The 19,757-nt window shown below is 37.1% G+C and overlaps 1 protein-coding gene across 1 annotated transcript in view; it reads right to left on the bottom strand.

Moving 5' to 3' along the window:
• Positions 1 to 4,828: 4,828 nt before the first annotated feature.
• The window catches only part of slc22a31 (solute carrier family 22 member 31), a 30,996-nt gene continuing 16,067 nt past the window's right edge, over positions 4,829 to 19,757 (bottom strand). The window contains exons 4-9 of the mRNA XM_061974784.1: positions 12,478 to 12,646; positions 12,225 to 12,370; positions 10,008 to 10,116; positions 9,727 to 9,941; positions 8,181 to 8,292; positions 4,829 to 5,482 (exon numbers count right to left, since the gene is read on the bottom strand). Of these exons, the coding sequence (XP_061830768.1) occupies positions 5,065 to 5,482; positions 8,181 to 8,292; positions 9,727 to 9,941; positions 10,008 to 10,116; positions 12,225 to 12,370; positions 12,478 to 12,646 (1,169 nt within the window). The 3' untranslated portion in view covers positions 4,829 to 5,064. The remainder of the gene's footprint in view (positions 5,483 to 8,180; positions 8,293 to 9,726; positions 9,942 to 10,007; positions 10,117 to 12,224; positions 12,371 to 12,477; positions 12,647 to 19,757) is intronic.

The raw sequence follows: 19,757 nt of genomic DNA on the forward strand, positions 1-19,757 counted from the left end.
ATCTTTACTTTTGTCTTGCACTGGACTTTTATTTTTTCACTGGACTTTTATTTTTGTAAAACTGAAATACACACAATGACAAATGTATAAACTATGTGATTCAATTAACATACTGAAATGTAATACACAATATGTAAATATTAGCCATACTTGCCAACCCTCCCGAATTTTCAGGGAGACTCCCGAAATTCAGCGCCTCTCCCGAAAACCTCCCGGGACAAATATTCTCCCGAAAATCTCCCGATTTTCAGGTGGAGCTGGAGGCCACGCCCCCTGCAGCTCCATGCGGACCTGAGTGAGGACGGGCTTTTTTCACGACGGGAGGACAACAGGGTGACAAGAACTAAATCATCCAGACTAGAGATACATTGTATTATTATGTTTATCTTACCTAAAAATAAATATATTTATTAATTTAAAAAAAATATATATATATATTTTTACTGTATTTTGCTAAAAACATCAAAATTAATTGAATTTTTATTTGTATTTTTTCTGACTCCTTATTACATCCAGGCATTAGAATTATACATTAAAATAAACATATTTGAAATAATTAATTTTAAATGATCATAATAATTCATTTAAAATGACCATATTTAATTATTAAAATAATTGCTTGTTTATCAACAACTTTAGCATTTTATTCATTACATTTTGAAGCTCTCAGAAGCCAAGTTATGTTATATTCCTTAATATTTATTTATGCAAGTTTGAAGTATCAATTATCTAAACACAGTTTTGTTTGCATATTTTCAGGATGTAGATATATATATATATATATGTATGAAATACTTGACTTGGTGGATTCTAGCTGTCAATATACTCCTCCCCTCTTAACCACGCCCTCAACCACGCCCTGCCCCACCCCCGACCACGCCCCCACCTCCCGAAATCGGAGGTCTCAAGGTTGGCAAGTATGATATTAGCTTTACACAAATGTACAGTACTATCATCAAACAAATACTTCTGAGTGTTGAAACTATTTCGATGGTGGAAATACACGACTGGCAGCCATTTTAAGTCCTCAAAACATCCATTAAAACAGTGCACAAAAATCATTTTTCAATAAACATCTTACTATCAAATTGAACCACTTTCCACCTTAATATTGATTTATATAAACAAGTTAAACAGTTTACTTACAGACTTATCTTTTCCAAGGCTTGTAAGAGCTAACACAACTTGTCTACTTCTCATTGTCTCACGAACTGAACTGACATCGTCAACTCGGAAGTGCCCAAACTAATGAAGTGTAGTATTTTCATATCGCCACAAGGTGTCAGTAAGAGTCTACAATCAAATGGGCATAACAAAGTTTGTTGGCCGCAATAAGGTGTGTCGGCTCAGCGAGGGTGGAATACGCGTAAGTAACTTTCACTGTAATACACACGTATTGCTTCCCTCTACTGGTAAGACGGAAGTTTGCTGTGTGTACCACTTAAAAGAGAGGAATTTTGCTAAACTGGGCTAAAAATAATTTTTTTAAAGAAGTGCAGAAAATAATTAATCAGCCATATAGTAACTATTTGACTACTTAAATGGAATAAAAAGACGACATGTTTATAAAGTTATCAACCTTGAATATTTAACTCGGCTAAAAAAAAGAATACATTAAAAAAGTGCATAAAATAAATGATCAACCATTTGACTAATAAACACACATTTGACTAATAAACACACACGCACGCATTTGCTTCTATTTTCATCATTAAATCAACATTTTATACACATTTCTCTAGGTAGAAATTATTTCTGAAAAACGTCAACCAAAAACATATTTACATTTTTTTTTCTTGTTAAAAAAAAAAAGGTTTATATCATTCTTAATACACGATGAAAAGGCCAGACAAAAGTAGCTTATACAACATGAAAATAAAACATTTTACTACAGTATGAAGACTACACTGTACTTAAAAAAAGAGAGCTAATATTGTCAACAAGACAGATAGATTTGAAACATAGCACCATTGAAAGAAGTGGAAATAAAAATTGGATGAAAAAAAAAACCCCACTAGGGATCAAAAAAATACTGCACGAAATGGCATCTTTGGCGCCCTCTGGTGGTTTCTATAAATATAACAACAGCAAACCACTTAAACCAGGCACATTTCCCAGAAGCATCTTGTTAGCTGGCCTTAATGAAAGTGCTGTTGGTTCACACGAGTGTGTGTGTGTGCCATGACAAAGACACTGATGACGTCACACTGGATGAAAAGTGTGTGAGTTCCTGCCATAAATGAACAAAGTGCTGCAGCTCCCATGACCAGCAGCACTTGCGTGGTTAGCACAAATAAACGTTGCTGCTGACTCGCGCGCGTGTCTCGTCACACTAAACTGCCACAGCAAATATGAACTCACGATAGAAAAGAAAAACTTTTTTTTTTTATATACATAACAAAATATCAGGCACAGAAATGGTGTCAAGTGTTTAATATAAGCAGGGCCGTCCCTAAGCTTTATCTATATATGTATTTATTTTTAATTAAACATATACACATACATACATATACACATACATACATACATATATGTATATATATATATATATATATATATACACACACACATATATATATATATATATATACACATATATACGTATACACATATATATATATATACATATATATGTACAAAAACATATATATGTATATATATACATATATTTATATACATATATACATACATACATATATATATATAAAATATCTATAATATATATATATATATATATACATACATATATACATACACATATATATATATACATATATGTGTGTGTGTGCTCGTGTGTATATATACACACACATACATAAATATGTATATGTATATATATATATATATATACATATATATGTATATACACACACACACACACGTTTATATACACACATATATAAATATATATACATACATATATACACACACATAAATACATACATGTACATGTACATTGTAATGTAGTGACATCATTGGTTAGGCATTTTTTGGGGGGGGCAAAAGTCTCCCTAAAATATTATAAATCTCCCTAACTTATCTAGTGTTTAATTCTTATTACAAAGTTCTGTTTTGTTTTGTTATTTTACATAATAGTCCAAACAAATTTAATAAAGTAGCCAGAATGTTGAATTTTTTAAATAATCATTATTTACTTAAATATGATTATTAAGTTTCCCTTTACTTCACAATGTAAGGTAGATAATAATGACCATAATACATTATTATACAGGTAAAAGCCAGTAAATTAGAATATTTTGAAAAACTTGATTTATTTCAGTAATTGCATTCAAAAGGTGTAACTTGTACATTATATTTATTCATTGCACACAGACTGATGCATTCAAATGTTTATTTCATTTAATTTTGATGATTTGAAGTGGCAACAAATGAAAATCCAAAATTCCGTGTGTCACAAAATTAGAATATTACTTAAGGCTAATACAAAAAAGGGATTTTTAGAAATGTTGGCCAACTGAAAAGTATGAAAATGAAAAATATGAGCATGTACAATACTCAATACTTGGTTGGAGCTCCTTTTGCCTCAATTACTGCGTTAATGCGGCGTGGCATGGAGTCGATGAGTTTCTGGCACTGCTCAGGTGTTATGAGAGCCCAGGTTGCTCTGATAGTGGCCTTCAACTCTTCTGCGTTTTTGGGTCTGGCATTCTGCATCTTCCTTTTCACAATACCTCACAGATTTTCTATGGGGCTAAGGTCAGGGGAGTTGGCGGGCCAATTTAGAACAGAAATACCATGGTCCGTAAACCAGGCACGGGTAGATTTTGCGCTGTGTGCAGGCACCAAGTCCTGTTGGAACTTGAAATCTCCATCTCCATAGAGCAGGTCAGCAGCAGGAAGCATGAAGTGCTCTAAAACTTGCTGGTAGACGGCTGCGTTGACCCTGGATCTCAGGAAACAGAGTGGACCGACACCAGCAGATGACATGGCACCCCAAACCATCACCCAACCATGCAAATGTTGCATTTCCTTTGGAAATCGAGGTCCCAGAGTCTGGAGGAAGACAGGAGAGGCACAGGATCCACGTTGCCTGAAGTCTAGTGTAAAGTTTCCACCATCAGTGATGGTTTGGGGTGCCATGTCATCTGCTGGTGTCGGTCCACTCTGTTTCCTGAGATCCAGGGTCAACGCAGCCGTCTACCAGCAAGTTTTAGAGCACTTCATGCTTCCTGCTGCTGACCTGCTCTATGGAGATGGAGATTTCAAGTTCCAACAGGATTTGGCGCCTGCACACAGCGCAAAATCTACCCGTGCCTGGTTTACGGACCATGGTATTTCTGTTCTAAATTGGCCCGCCAACTCCCCTGACCTTAGCCCCATAGAAAATCTGTGGGGTATTGTGAAAAGGAAGATGCAGAATGCCAGACCCAAAAACGCAGAAGAGTTGAAGGCCACTATCAGAGCAACCTGGGCTCTCATAACACCTGAGCAGTGCCAGAAACTCATCGACTCCATGCCACGCCGCATTAACGCAGTAATTGAGGCAAAAGGAGCTCCAACCAAGTATTGAGTATTGTACATGCTCATATTTTTCATTTTCATACTTTTCAGTTGGCCAACATTTCTAAAAATCCCTTTTTTGTATTAGCCTTAAGTAATATTCTAATTTTGTGACACACGGAATTTTGGATTTTCATTTGTTGCCACTTCAAATCATCAAAATTAAATGAAATAAACATTTGAATGCATCAGTCTGTGTGCAATGAATAAATATAATGTACAAGTTACACCTTTTGAATGCAATTACTGAAATAAATCAAGTTTTTCAAAATATTCTAATTTACTGGCTTTTACCTGTATATATATATATTTTTTTTTATTACTGTCTTTAAAACCTGTTTTGAACCTGAATCAAGGGTCCTTGAATGCACCACAGTTATGCGCTATTTAAACATAAATAGATTTATTATATTCTGGCACTTTTATGACATAAAATGTTATAATGGCAGAAACAAGAAGCCAAGGCCAGGCTGCTGTGGGAGTGTTTATGCCCTGGGCCGGCCCTGCATGCAACACAAACCTCTTAAGAGCGTCTCATGTCACTTAAGATGCTTCCCTCAGCGGCTCGCTCTCCTGCGCTTGGCGAGGAGTCGGCGCGGCGATCCTGTACGGCAACATGTCTTTACCCAGCATCCTCCTGGTGGCGCTGACCAGGCGGGAGTAGCTGTCGGGGCTGTACTCCGACAGCGGGGGTCGTTGGCATAGCAACGGCAGGTGGACCCTGTCGGGCTGAGACGGGAAGAGCGGCGGCCGGCGCCGGCTCTCGCCCTCCTTCAGCGAGTCTGGGAGGGGCTTGCGCTTGCTCTCGGGCAGCAGCATGATGCACAGCACCGACAGCACGGCGAAGGAGGCGAAGATCACGTGATGCAGGAAGTAGCCGCCGTTGTTCTGCAGCTCCATCAGGGAGGAGGCGGCCATGCCCACGCAGCCTGCCGCCAGCACCAGGCCCAGACACCCCCCTCTGGCCGGGGTTCAATACAGGACAGAAAAAAATGATCATAATATCCCATAAAATAGTTTCAGTCATCACATTTTATAATAAGCATTTTTATTTGGGGTGCTTTTGGACGAATACGCGGAAGAAGATGGATGGATGGCTTTCACTTCCGATACGATATTGGAGCCTTGTGTGTTGGCTGATACCGATGTTACTCCGATACGATATCAGCACGAATCATGCATACTTGTATTTTTTTTTGTAGAGTGGAATTATGGTATGGAAAATTGGTACCCTAAGACATATTTGTGTTTTTGAAGTGGTCATTTGTCACAATAATTCAATAAATGAAGCTCATGATGCTGTAAGTTAAATGATGCGGACACGTTTGTTACTGGATACTTTCTAATACGCTTCTGCCCTGGAGGCTTAGTATGTGTAAGTAATATGCAACTATATATATTTCACACTTGTTTATATTGACAAAATATTGTTCAATTAGCGACACTTATGTCTAGCTTGTGTGCTCAGCTGTTGTGTAGCTGCTATATCCTGGTAGCCTATAGCTTAGCATGTTTTACCTTTTCTAATACGCTTCTGCCCTGGAGACTTTGTATGTGTAAGTAATGTGCAGCTATAATTATTCGATACTTGTTTGTATTGACAAATAAGGACACTGATTATGTATGTCTAGCTGGTGTGCTATTGTGTGCTTAGCTGTTGTGTAGCTGCTGGCTCCTTATAGCCTATTATTCTACCAAATTTACCTTTTTGTATATGACTTAAGTGTAATTATTTGAGGACATTTAGTGTATCGGAACTTTTAGATGAAAGCTGATATTATCCGATACTAGTTTTTCTTGCTGATAATATCGGACTGATATTTGGTATCATCATTAAAAAAAAAATATCTATACTTTTATTTTGGAGTGACGCAGTACGTTCAATGATGCGGACACGCTTGTTACTGGATACTTTCCAACACACTTCTGCCCTGGAGACTGTGTATGTGTAAGTAATGTGCAACTATAATTATTCGATACTTGTTTATATTGACAAATGTGCGGTTTTACACTGTGAAATAAGGACACTGATTATGTATGTCTAGCTTGTGTGCTATTGTGGGCTTAGCTGTTGTGTAGCTGCTGTCTCCTTATAGCCTATTATTCTACCAAATTTACCTTTTTGTATATGACTAAAGTGTGTTTATTTGAGGACATTTAGCGTTGCAGGACTGCTTGTATCGGACTGCTTGTATCGGACCTTTTAGATGAAAGCTGATATTATCCGATACTAGTTTTTCTTGCTGATATCGGACTGATATTTGGTATGATCATAAAAAAAAAAGTATACTCTTGTTATTTTGGAGTGACGCAGTACGTTCAATGATGCTAACACGCTTGTTGCTGGATACTGTTCAACACACTTGTCGTTAGTAAGTAAGATGCAACTATAATTTTTCGATACCGGTTTGTATCGACAAATGTGCTGCTTTAGATGCTTATCACGTATGTCTAGCTTAGCTGTTGTGTAGCTGCTGGCTCCTAGTAGCCAACCATGTTTAACCTTTTTGTAAATGAATTGACTAAAATAGACAAAAAAAAAAAATCTACACTTTTATTATTTTTTGAGTGACGCAGTACGTTCAATGATGACACGCTTGTTACTGGATATTTTCCAACACACTTGTCTTGGAGACTTTGTATGTAAGTAAATAATATGCAACTATAATTAATCGATACCTGTTTATTATGACCGATGTGCTGCTTTAGATGCTTATCACGTATGTCTAGCTCGTGTGCTATTGTGTGCTTAGCTGTTGTGTAGCTGCCGGCTCTTAGTAGCTTATAGCCTACCATATTCATCTTTTTGTAAATGAATTGACTAAAATAGAAAAAAAAAATCCATACTTTTATTATTTTGGAGTGACGCGTAAGTTCAATGATGCGGACACGCTTGTTACTGGATATTTTCCAACACACTTGTCTTGGAGACTTTGTATGTAAGTAAATAATATGCAACTATAATTAATCGACACCTGTTTATTGTGACAAATGTGCTGCTTAAGATAGTTATTTGATACTTGTTTGTATTGACAATTGTCGTGTTTTGTGTGCTATTGTGTGCTTAGCTGTTGTGTAGATGCTGGCTCTTAATAGCTTATAGCCTACCATATTCACCTTTTTGTAAATGAATGGACTAAAATAGATGAAATTGTGTGTTTATTGGAGGACATTTAGATGATCCATCTTTGCACAGATAGTGTTGCTTGTATCGGACTGTTTAGATGCATGCTGATTTCATCCGATACTTGTTTTTTTGCTGATATCAACATCGAATCGGGACACCCCGGTGTGTGTTTTACGCCATTCTATTACATTTGGCAACATCCTATCTCAGTGAGATGTTTTTTTTCTACTGTTGCTGCAATAAAAACATATCCTTAATATATTTACAAGAGTAAATATGAATTTGAAGCCACGATTTAAAAGGATGTGCCGTGCAAAAAGAGTTTATTGCAGCCACTAAAAAGATGCTGAATCATCATGTTTCTGTTGTTGCAGACGTTCTGTGCATCTGATGGCACATTGCAGTGAAGTGAATGTGTTCTTATAAAACAGACTGTGAAATAAGGTGATTGTATGAATAAACAAATGAATGTACGGATAACCACTAACTTCCTGCATGTGGTTTCTTTCCCACCTCATTTGAGAAGACTTACCGCACCACAGTGGGCATGACCTCGCAGGCAAAGAAGACACTGAGCATGGCCAGGGCCTGGGAGAAGAGTAGACCCAAGATAGACAGCACCAAGACCAAGCCTCCTTGCAGGTCTGACAACACAAACATGAGACTCCATCATCAACATGCTGACATCACATTGCATCATCCTTATTGATGACATCATGATCATACATTATATTGACCTGTCATTAACTGCTTTTAATGACTGGTCAAGTGGGAGGAAATTAAATACATATTTAAATAATTACTCAAATGTGTCATTAATTAATCATAATTGGAATTTAAAACATAAATGTGTGTCATTCATTTCATTATTAATTGCATTATTTAAATAATTATTTCAAGATTTTATGTTTTATTTATTTAGTGACACATTTAAGTGTCATGAATTTATTTTATCCGTCAAACGCAGCCATCAAAGTCAGTAGGCGGGTCCTAATTGGTTACTCAGCACTTCCACTTCTGAGGAAAATATTCCAATAACTAATATAAGACGCACTGACAAGGGCAAAATTGGGGAAAAAAATAAATAAAATAAATATATATATATACACATATACACATACATACATACATACATATAAAAATGATATATATGATAAATACATATATATATGATATACATATGATAAATATATATATATCATTTTTTATTTCTTTACTTAAATGTGTCAATTAAATCAAGAAATAAATGATTACATAACGAAATATAATCAATAGATTAAATGGAAGTTAAATCCTAAAATAACCAATTAAATAATTCATTAAATCGTGAAAAATAACTAAACCCTTAAATAAATAATTACTTCATGAAATAATATAATCAAATATTAATTAAATTGGGAAATAATTAAATCCAAATATTTTGTTAAATCATGAAATAAATACTTCATTTAATCGTGAAATAATGGATTAAATCATTAAATAAGTAATTACTTCGTTAAATAATAACATCAATAGTTCATTAAATGGTAAAATAATTAAATTATGAAATAATTAAATCAAGAAATAAATAATTCAATGAATTGTGAAAAAGTCTTAAACCCCTTAAATAAATCATTAATTCATGAAGTAAAATCAATTGATTAAATCATAAAATAATTTAATCATGAAATAATTAATTAAATCAGGAAATCATTAAATCATAAAATAATCAAATCAATAATTATTTAAATCGTGAAATATCTGGTTATGTCATGTAATAATTAATTTAATCAAAAATAAATTCAATTGTGAAATAATTGAATCAATAAATAATTAAATCATGAAATCAGAAATTGAATGATTAAATAATTAAATTCAAATTTATTTAAAACAAATTGATGACACATTTAAAAACATGATTTATTTGAATTAATTTATAATTATTTAATGACACATTTAAGCAATTAATTAAATATTTATTGAATTTCCATATGTTTTTGTCCAGCAATGTTGACAGGACGAGACTGCATGATGCATGTGAAAAGGCTGTGGGCCAACATTTGAAGATGTAAAAACGTTGACGGCCGCAGCGTACGTACACTGAGTGAGGGCCAGCAGCAGCAGCGACGACAGTCCGGTGATGATGGCGGACAGAAGAAGCATTCCACGTCGACCGAAATGATTGACGGTGACGCAGATGAAGATGCAGGCCATGGCTCCTGTGGTGACTCTGACAAAGTAGCTAAAGTAGAAGTTGGTGGAAAACATGTGCAGGTTCCTGGTGAAGCAGTACTGGATGCCTGTTCCTATCAAACTGCAGGGAAGACATGTTGAACACTCCTGTGTGGTTCATCACTGAAGGAGGAGAGCAGCAACTCACAGAGTGAAGCTGAGGATGAGGCAGTTCTTCCAGATAACACGAGTCTGAAGCAGGGCCAGGATGGAATAATACCTTGGCCGGTACTCGTCATTGAAAGTGGACTGGACTTCTACACAGAGACAATAAAAAGACAGGAACCACATTCACCAGTTTGTTTATTTTACTATTTAAAACGTCTAAGAAGTGTGTGAGGCACAACATAAACATGCATTTAGCTTGTTAGCATCCCAAGCAAGCAATTAAAGCGATAAGGACGTTTATTGTTCCACTTTTTCACTTACGATACCATACCGATATTTGAGCCTTGAGTATTGGCCGATTCGGATGTTAATTAGATACGATATCGGCATAAATCACGCTTACTTTTCTCATTTTGTATGTGAGAAAAGGTTTGATCAAGTGAAATGGGTCAAACACTAACCTATTTATTATTAACCATTTGGAATGGGCTTATGGAGCCTTTGAGTTGAAGTGAAGTGGTAATTTGTTTTTGGCAACACCTAGTGGTCACAATAATATTAAATTCATCTCCTGGCGTAGTAAGTTGAATTATGCGGACACGTTCGTTACTGGATACTTTCTAATACGCTTCTTCCTTGGAGACTATGTGTAAGTAATATACAACTATAAATATTTGATATAAATGTCACGTTTTATACTGCAATATTGTTTAATTAAGGACACTTATTACGTATGTCTAGCTTGTGTGCTACGGTGTGCTTAGCTGTTGTGTAGCTGCTAGCTCTTTAGAGCCTATTATTCTACCCAATGTACCTTTTCGTATATGACTAAAGTGTGATTATTTGAGGACATTTAGATGTTAACTGGCGTTGTTGATGCGTTGCAGGACTGCTTGTATCGGACCTTTTAGATGCAATCTGATATTAACCGATACTAGTTTTTCTTGCTGATATCGGACTGATATTTGGTATCATCATTAAAAAAACATATATATACTTTTATTATTTTGGAGTGACGCAGTACGTTCAATGATGCGGACACGCTTGTTACTGGATACTTTCCAACACACTTGTCTTGGAGACTTTGTATGTAAGTAAGTAATATGCATATATCGTATTTTTTGGACTATAAGTCGCAGTTTTTTTCAAAGTTTGGCCGGGGGTGCGACTTATACTCAGGAGCGACTTATGTGTGAAATTATTAACACATTATCGTAAAATATCAAAAAATATTATTTAGCTCATTCACGTAAGAGACTAGACGTATAAGATTTCATGGGATTTAGGAATTAGGAGTGACAGATTGTTTGGTAAACGTATAGCATGTTCTATATGTTATAGTTATTTGAATGACTCTTACCATAATATGTTACGTTAACATACCAGGCACGTTATTTATGCCTCATATAACGTACACTTATTCAGCCTGTTGTTCACTATTCTTTATTTATTTTAAATTGCCTTTCAAATGTCTATTCTTGGTGTTGGCTTTTATCAAATAAATTTCCCCCAAAAATGCGACTTATATATGTTTTTTTTCCTTCTTTATTATGCATTTTCGGCCGGTGCGACTTGTACTCCGAAAAATACGGTATATACTTTTGTTATTTTGGAGTGACGCAGTACGTTCAATGATGCGGACACGCTTGTTACTGGATACTTTCCAACACACTTGTCTTGGAGACTTTGTATGTAAGTAAGTAATATGCATATAGCTTCACCTTTATCGTTAGTTTTTAAGGCAAAATGCGTCCGTTCTCCCTTTTCTGTCTACACACTGTGTTTGCTTGTAAGTACTCAGTGATTGTGCGCTGCCGAACATGCTCCTCTGCTCGTAAACCAGCAATGTCACGACGTGACAACGGCGTTGGGGCGGTGGGATGGGTTGGACCGGTACTTTTTAGAGGCGGTATCGTACCGAATATGATTCATTAGTATCGCGGTACTATACTAATACCGGTACATGGTACAACCCTAATTAGGACACGCCTGCTCTAGATCAACTTAAAGTAAAAACTACCTGCATGGCAGATTTGTGTTATTAGTGCCAATATGGTATCATTTTCTCACATTTCACCTGCTCTTTTATTCCATTTTTTTTGTAATAGTATTTTCAAAATGTAGCTGCAGGCCTCAAATGGCCCACTTGCCGCACTTTAAACTCCCCTGCTGTCCATGTAGTTACACTGCATGACATCATAATAAGAGTTGTTTTTGTGCACAGCAGTGTTGTTGTGAGTGGGAGTACACACAGTACCTGACAGCAGAGATTCACCAGGGAACAGTTCATCCGGCAAACACACCCCGTTCCTGGTGGAGAATTCCTGGAGGCTCCTCTTGGCTCGAGGAATCTGGGCCGTGGCCAGCAGCCAACGAGGGGACTCGGGAAACGCGGACGCACAGCTGAACAGGACGGTGGCAATTTCACAACATGTCACCAACAAAAGCTTCCGTGAGGTTTTAAGGACGTCAATTTCTGTGGAATAAAATAAAACAAAAACGTGACTCACCACCAATAGGAGATGAGCAGGAGCAGAGGTAACGTGGTAACAGCCTGGAGAACCGGCCAATCGCGGCACAGAACTGCCACGCCTGGCAACAGCAGCTCTGAGAAGACGCCGAAGAAGCCGCTGACCATGGCGACCATGAGGCGACGAGGAGGGTCGCAGAGTTCCAACCCTGCAGGAACAACCAAGCAGACCCCATAGTGGGCAAAATAGTCCCAAAATATTACATGCAGAAATCAGACATGAAGCTGATAGATTGCATTGACAGCTGTTGCATAGAAATTAATTAGTAGAAAACATTCCTAAAATATATATGAAAAAAATAATGATATGAACAATGTAAATACAAATTCATGTGCCATTTACAAACAGATCAGTATCGGACGATTTGTGGGATAAAGCCATTGTAATGTCTGCTCGCGGAAAAAACTAAAATCCTAATCTACAATTTGACTCCCTCGAATGGCCTTGACGCTCCAACAACAGGAGCAGGCTGTTCTGAAAACATCCCCGAGGACACCTCAATAAAGGACGCTTTTCACCTCCCTCCCTCCTCAACGACACCTGGAGTGAAGTGAAGTGAATTATATTTATATAGCGCTTTTCTCTATTGACTCAAAGCGCTTTTACATACTGAAACCCAATATCTAAGTTACATTTAAACCAGTGTGGGTGGCACTGGGAGCAGGTGGGTAAAGTGTCTTGCCCAAGGACACAACGGCAGTGACTAGGATGGCGGAAGCGGGGATTGAACCTGCAACCCGCAAGTTGCTGGCACGGCCACTCTACCAACCGAGCTATACTGCCCCCACAGTCAAACGTTTGCTTGCATGCAGAACGGCCCCAGGCCTATGAACATGCACACTACATCAACACACCTAAGACAATGGACATATACACACACACACACCCTCCCCCACCCCACGCCTTCACCACCGCTTGATTCCCCTTCGGGGTGATGGATGGCTGGCAGCGCTTCATAGCAGCAGTTGACCTCCAGGGCTCCAACTCCCCCCCCCCCCCCCCCCGTTGCGAGTTGTCGTGATTAATTGTAACATGTTTATGTGTGCATGGCATGGAGGTTTATTCCCACTCCAGACTAGGCCCCCTTAGGAGCCCAGTCTCGATTGTATTTTTTTGCTCATCTTCTTCCCCAACGTTTTACCTTTTTCCCACCTTTTACGGGGCGCCTCGTGACGACCCATCAGCGTTCCTGTTCTGTAACCCTGTACACTGTTTGTTTGTCTAATCTTGAACGGGTTTGTGCTGAAAACATAGTTTCGTTGTACTTGTGCAATGACAATAAAGACCTATCCTATCCTAAAGTGTTGCTGATTATTGTGTTTTAATGCCAGTAGCCAACTTCAATCCCCTCCTGCTGACACTATTTTTAGTCAAGCTAGCTAATTTTGTGTATCTATACACAGTGTGAAGCCGCTCCTCCAAGTTAATAATAATCACCTCCATTACGGAAAATAAACTGCCTTTCTTGGTATCATCATCAAACAACATTATCACTGGATGATCGCGCTAAACATGTTACACAACAAGAACAGGCATACTAATAGCTAAGCTAGCTATAGTTTAAGAAGTTACAGCAGAAAGTAAACAGATATTAACAGGAAATAAATAAGTAGATAAATGAGAGGATAATACAACAAATGTTGGTGTGTTAGAGTTGTCACAGTCCGTACACGACATGTAAGAGGAGGGAGGATCCATCCATAAATCTGTGTTGACGATACCAAGGGTAGTATCAGTTAATGATCGATACTAGAGTGATTATATAGATTTTTTTTTTCCAATTATTTTTTTTTAAAGCTTACAAACTTAAATGAGTAGTACACTGCAAAAAGTCAGTTTTCAAAAACAAGAAAAAAAAATGAGGGGTATTTTATTTAAACTAAGCAAAATTATCTGCCAATAGAACAAGAACATTTGGCTTGTCAAGATTTTCCAAAACAAGTAAAATTAGCTAACCTCAATGAACCCAAACCCTTAAAATAAGTATATTATTACTAATAATAAGTGCACTTTTCTTGATAGAAAAAAACTAATATTAGACCTTTTTGCTCAATATGTTGAAAAATATTCTTAAATTAAGTAAATGCTAGTGCCGTTATTTTGACATAATGATATGCGCTCGGCATTACATTTCTTGCATTTTCTCATCGATAACATGACATCATCGCGCCAAGTGCGTACTCTTTCAGTCAATTAGTGCGCAAGGAATATATATATATATATATATATATATATATATATATATACATATATATATATACATATATATATATATATATATATACATATATACATATATACATATATATATACATATATACATATATATATATATATACATATATACATATATATATATATATACATATATATATATATATATATATATATATATATATATATATATATATATATATATATATATATATATATATATATATATATATATTTACAGCCCGGCCCCCGACCACATTTTTTTTAATTGTAATTTTGAAGAATTTATCTGAATGTGCATGAACTATTTCTGTTCAAAATTGTTTGAAATGTCACATGTTAAATGTTTAAATATTAACTGTCAGTTTACTGTACTGTGCCAACTGTACTACTATATGAGTATGTGTGTTCTATTGTTTAATTAAAAATAAAACAGCAAAGTCCATTAAGCTGTAATCTGTTTTAATTATGAGACACAATTGTGTCAAAGTCATGATTTTTTATTTCATGTTTGAAATAAGAAATTCTTACTTTGAAAAAGCAGTTTTATACTTGTGAGTGTTGATGACGCAGCTTTGCAACACTTGATATTCTAGTTTCAAGCATGTTTTACTCAATATAGGTCATCAAATCTCAGCAACAAGCTGTAATATCTTACAGAGATCATTTAGGACCAAAACACTTAAAACAAGTAAAACACTCTAACATAAAATCTGCTTAGAGAGAAGAATTATCTTATCAGACAGAAAATAAGCAAATATTTGAGATATTTAATCCTACTTAGATTTCAGTTTTTGCAGTGTAGTCATTTTTGCTTTGTTTTGCTCAAACAATTGTATGTAATAAAAGAGAATAACAAACTAGTTCAAATATTGTGTTGATATCGTTAAACTGTCAATAACACTCACCTTGAATACATAGAAAACTGTACAGTTGATACATGTGATCAGTATCACCAGATCTCACTCATGGATGATGGGAATCGACAGTATAAAGTATTAACAAGTACACTGATCAAGAACTCCATGACTGGTTTATGCAACACGCAACCTTAGACCTCTTTTTCCTAGTGACCAGATTCTTGTTCCACGTCCACTTCCCAGTGCGGGGACGAGGACAAAGAGAACGAGGAGCTGCCTTCCTGCTTACTGGCTGGCTTTACTTTGTCCATGCCATTGTTCTGACATCTCGGTGGAGAATCTGCATCCGCAGAACAGCACTATAGACAAGTGTGTGTGTGTGTGTGTGTGTGTGTGTGTGTGTGTGTGTGTGTGTGTGTGTGTGTGTGTGTGTGTGTGTGTGTGTGTGTGTGTGTGTGTGTGTGTGCGAGGCCAACCCAAAAAAAAAGTCTGCACTTAATCGAGGCCTGACCTTGTGTCAAAACAGTAGTGGGTGTATACTGGAAAATATGTGTAACTCATGTACTACTGCTAGGACAAACACTCTACTGGCTAAGCACCAGGGATGACCCGATCCGATATTGATATCAGTTCGATATCAGCAAAAAAAAATCTAGTACAGTATCGGTCGTGCAGCTAATTGCCAGTCAACATCTAAATGTCCTCCAATAAACACAAAAATTGGTCTTCTACTTTAGTCAAGTCATTTAGAAAAAAGGTAAACATGCTAAGCTATAGGCTACCAGGAGGTAGCAGCTACACAACAGCTGAGCACACAATAGCACACAAGCTAGACATAAGTGTCGCTAATTGAACAATATTTTGTCAATATAAACAAGTATCAAATATATATAGTTGCATATTACTTACACATACAAAGCCTCCAAGGCAGAAGCATATTAGAAAGTATCCAGTAACAAACGTGTCCGCATCATTCAACATGCGTCATGAGCTTAACTTAATGAATTCTTGTGACCACTAAGGTTTCGCCAAAAAACACATCTTAGATGAGCTAGGGCCCAGCGAAGCTGGCGGCGTTTCTGGGTGTTGTTGATAAATGGCTTTGGCTTTGCATAGTAGAGTTTTAACCTGTACTTACAGATGTAGCGACAAACTGTAGTTACCGACAGTGGTTTTCTGAAGTGTTCCTGAGCTCACGTGGTGATATCCTTTACACACCGATGTCGCTTTGTGATGCAGTACCGCCTGAGGGATCGAAGGTCCGTAATATTAAGTATCTTGTCTTAGCAGTCTATTCGATTGAATATAAGTTGAAAAGGATTTGCAAATCATTGTATTCTGTTTTTATTTACCATTTACACAACGTGCCAACTTCACTGGTTTTGTATACTACAAGTAGCATAAACTGTGTGGTGTGAACTTGTTTTCTTAGGAGTGCACAGTGAACACACGCATGCGACACAGCTGCTGGGATCACATGACATGTGACATGCTGTTACGGCTGCGGTCTAAATACAGTGCGGGAAATAACAATTTCATCCCCTGATGACTGGGTGAGTTTGCTCGCGTCAAAAATATGCAGACCACTGCTGGCGTGCTCATTCTTAAAGGGATCAAGTACAAGAAAACTATCTGCAGATCCATGCGATATTTCTGAGAAATGTGAAGGATCAGCCTGACGTGACACGGGAGGAACTTGTTGACGGACCACAGTCAGCAAGAAAACATTGATTGATATCATGTGTTGGTCAGGAGGGTACATGTATCTACATGTAGTATAAAGTGCACATAGGGGTGTCCTGATCCGATACTGGTAACTGATATCAGCAAAACAGAAACAATATGGCTATAGAGTTGGCCACACAACATAACTCATCCATCCATTTCTACCGCTTGTCCCTGTTGGGATCACAGGGGATGCTGGAGCCTATCCCAGCTGCATTCAAGTGGAAGGCGGGGTACTGGACAAGTCACCACCTCATCCCAGGGCCAATGCTGATTGACAACATTCTCACACTAGGGACCATTTCATCCGGGCCGGAGAGAAAGATTGAATCATTTATAAAGGCCAGCATTTTCTCCGACTTAACTTTGACCTGTCCCACTAGACCAGGGTGTCAAACTTGTTTTCATCGAGGGCCACACCGCAGTCATGGCTGCCAATAGAGGGCCGCTTGTAATAGTATATCAATCAATCAATCAATCAAAGTTTATTTATATAGCCCTAAATCACAAGTGTCTCAAAAGGCTGCACCCCTCTAGGGGAGACCAGATGCAATGGACGTCGAGGAAGTCTAGTATAATATTGTGAAAGTCCAGTCCATAGTGGATCTAACATAATAGTGAGAGTCCAGTCCATAGTGGATCTAACATAATAGTGAGAGTCCAGTCCATAGTGGATCTAACATAATAGTGAGAGTCCAGTCCATAGTGGATCTAACATAATAGTGAGAGTCCAGTCCATAGTGGATCCAACATAATAGTGAGAGTCCAGTCCATAGTGGATCTAACATAATAGTGAGAGTCCAGTCCATAGTGGATCTAACATAATAGTGAGAGTCCAGTCCATAGTGGATCCAACATAATAGTGAGAGTCCAATCCATAGTGGATCCAACATAATAGTGAGAGTCCAGTCCATAGTGGATCTAACATAATAATGAGAGTCCAGTCCATAGTGGGGTCAGCAGGAGACCATCCCAAGCGGGGACGGGATTAGCAGCGCAGAGATGTCCCCAACCGATGCACAGGCGAGCGGTCCACCCCGGGTCCCGACTCTGGACAGCCAGCACTTCATCCATGGCCAATAAATGAATTTGCCTATTAATTTAAATATTTTTTTTAAAATTGACGTAAAGAGTTAAAAAAAATCTGTGGATTTGACCACTGTTTTTTTACAGAAAAAAACTGGCAGCTTAGTTGACAGACTTTTACTGTAAAATATATGGTGTTATTATAATTAAATGATAAATGGGTTATTCTTGTATAGCGCTTTTCTACCTTCAAGGTACTCAAAGCGCTTTGACACTATTTCCACATTCACCCATTCACACACACATTCACACACTGATGGCGGGAGCTGCCATGCAAGGCACTAACCAGCAGCCATCAGGAGCAAGGGGTGAAGTGTCTTGCCCAAGGACACAACGGACGTGACTAGGATGGGAGAAGGTGGGGATTGAACCCCAGTAACCAGCAACCCTCCGATTGCTGGCACGGCCACTCTACCAACTTCGCCACATTATTATTTTAACAACATATTACTGTAAATAGAAATACAGTGCCGCTGTTTAATTTTATTTTGGCAACTCAGATGCCAGTTTTTTTACCAAAATAAAATGTGGTACCATAAAATCATTAACTGTAGATTTAAAAAAAACAGACAGCTCAGTCAACAAAATTTTACTGTAGAAAAACAAACATTGGTCGGTTTTTTTACTTACAGTAATATGCTGTAAAAAAAAAAAAAAAAAAAAACTCCTTATATCTATTGGTCATTTTTATAGACTGCAAAAAGTCAGCGTTCAAAAACAAGAAAAAAAATACAAAAATGAGGGGTATTTTATTTGAACTAAGCAAAATTATCTGCCAATAGAACAAGAAATTTCGGCTTGTCAAGACTTTCCAGAACAAGTAAAATTAGCTAACCTCAATGAACCCAAAAATACCTTAAAATAAGTATATTATCACTAATAACAAGTGCACTTTTCTTGGTAGAAAAAAAAAAAGAGACCTTTTTGCTCAATATGTTGAAAAATATTCTTAAATAAGTAAATGCTAGTGCCATTATCTTGACATAATGATATGCGCTCGGCATCATGATTATTTTTTTCATGCTTGAAGTAAGAAATTATTACTTTAAAAAAGTAGTTTTATACTTGTGAGTGTTGATGGCACAGCTTTGCAACAGTTGATATTCTAGTTTCAAGCATGTTTTACTCAATATAGGGCATAAAATCTCAGCAACAAGATGTAATATCTTACGGAGATCATTTAGGACCAAAACCCTTAAAACAAGTAAAACACTCTAACATAAAATCTGCTTAGTGAGAAGAATTATCTTATCAGGCAGAAAATAAGCAAATATCACCCTTATTTGAGATATTTAATCTTACTTAGATTTCAGTTTTTGCAGTGTAGTGTACAATTTGATGGATAACTTGCTTCGAAACCATAAGTTAAGTATT

Source organism: Nerophis lumbriciformis, linkage group LG15, assembly GCF_033978685.3.
Source record: "Nerophis lumbriciformis linkage group LG15, RoL_Nlum_v2.1, whole genome shotgun sequence".
Taxonomy (NCBI): domain Eukaryota; kingdom Metazoa; phylum Chordata; class Actinopteri; order Syngnathiformes; family Syngnathidae; genus Nerophis; species Nerophis lumbriciformis.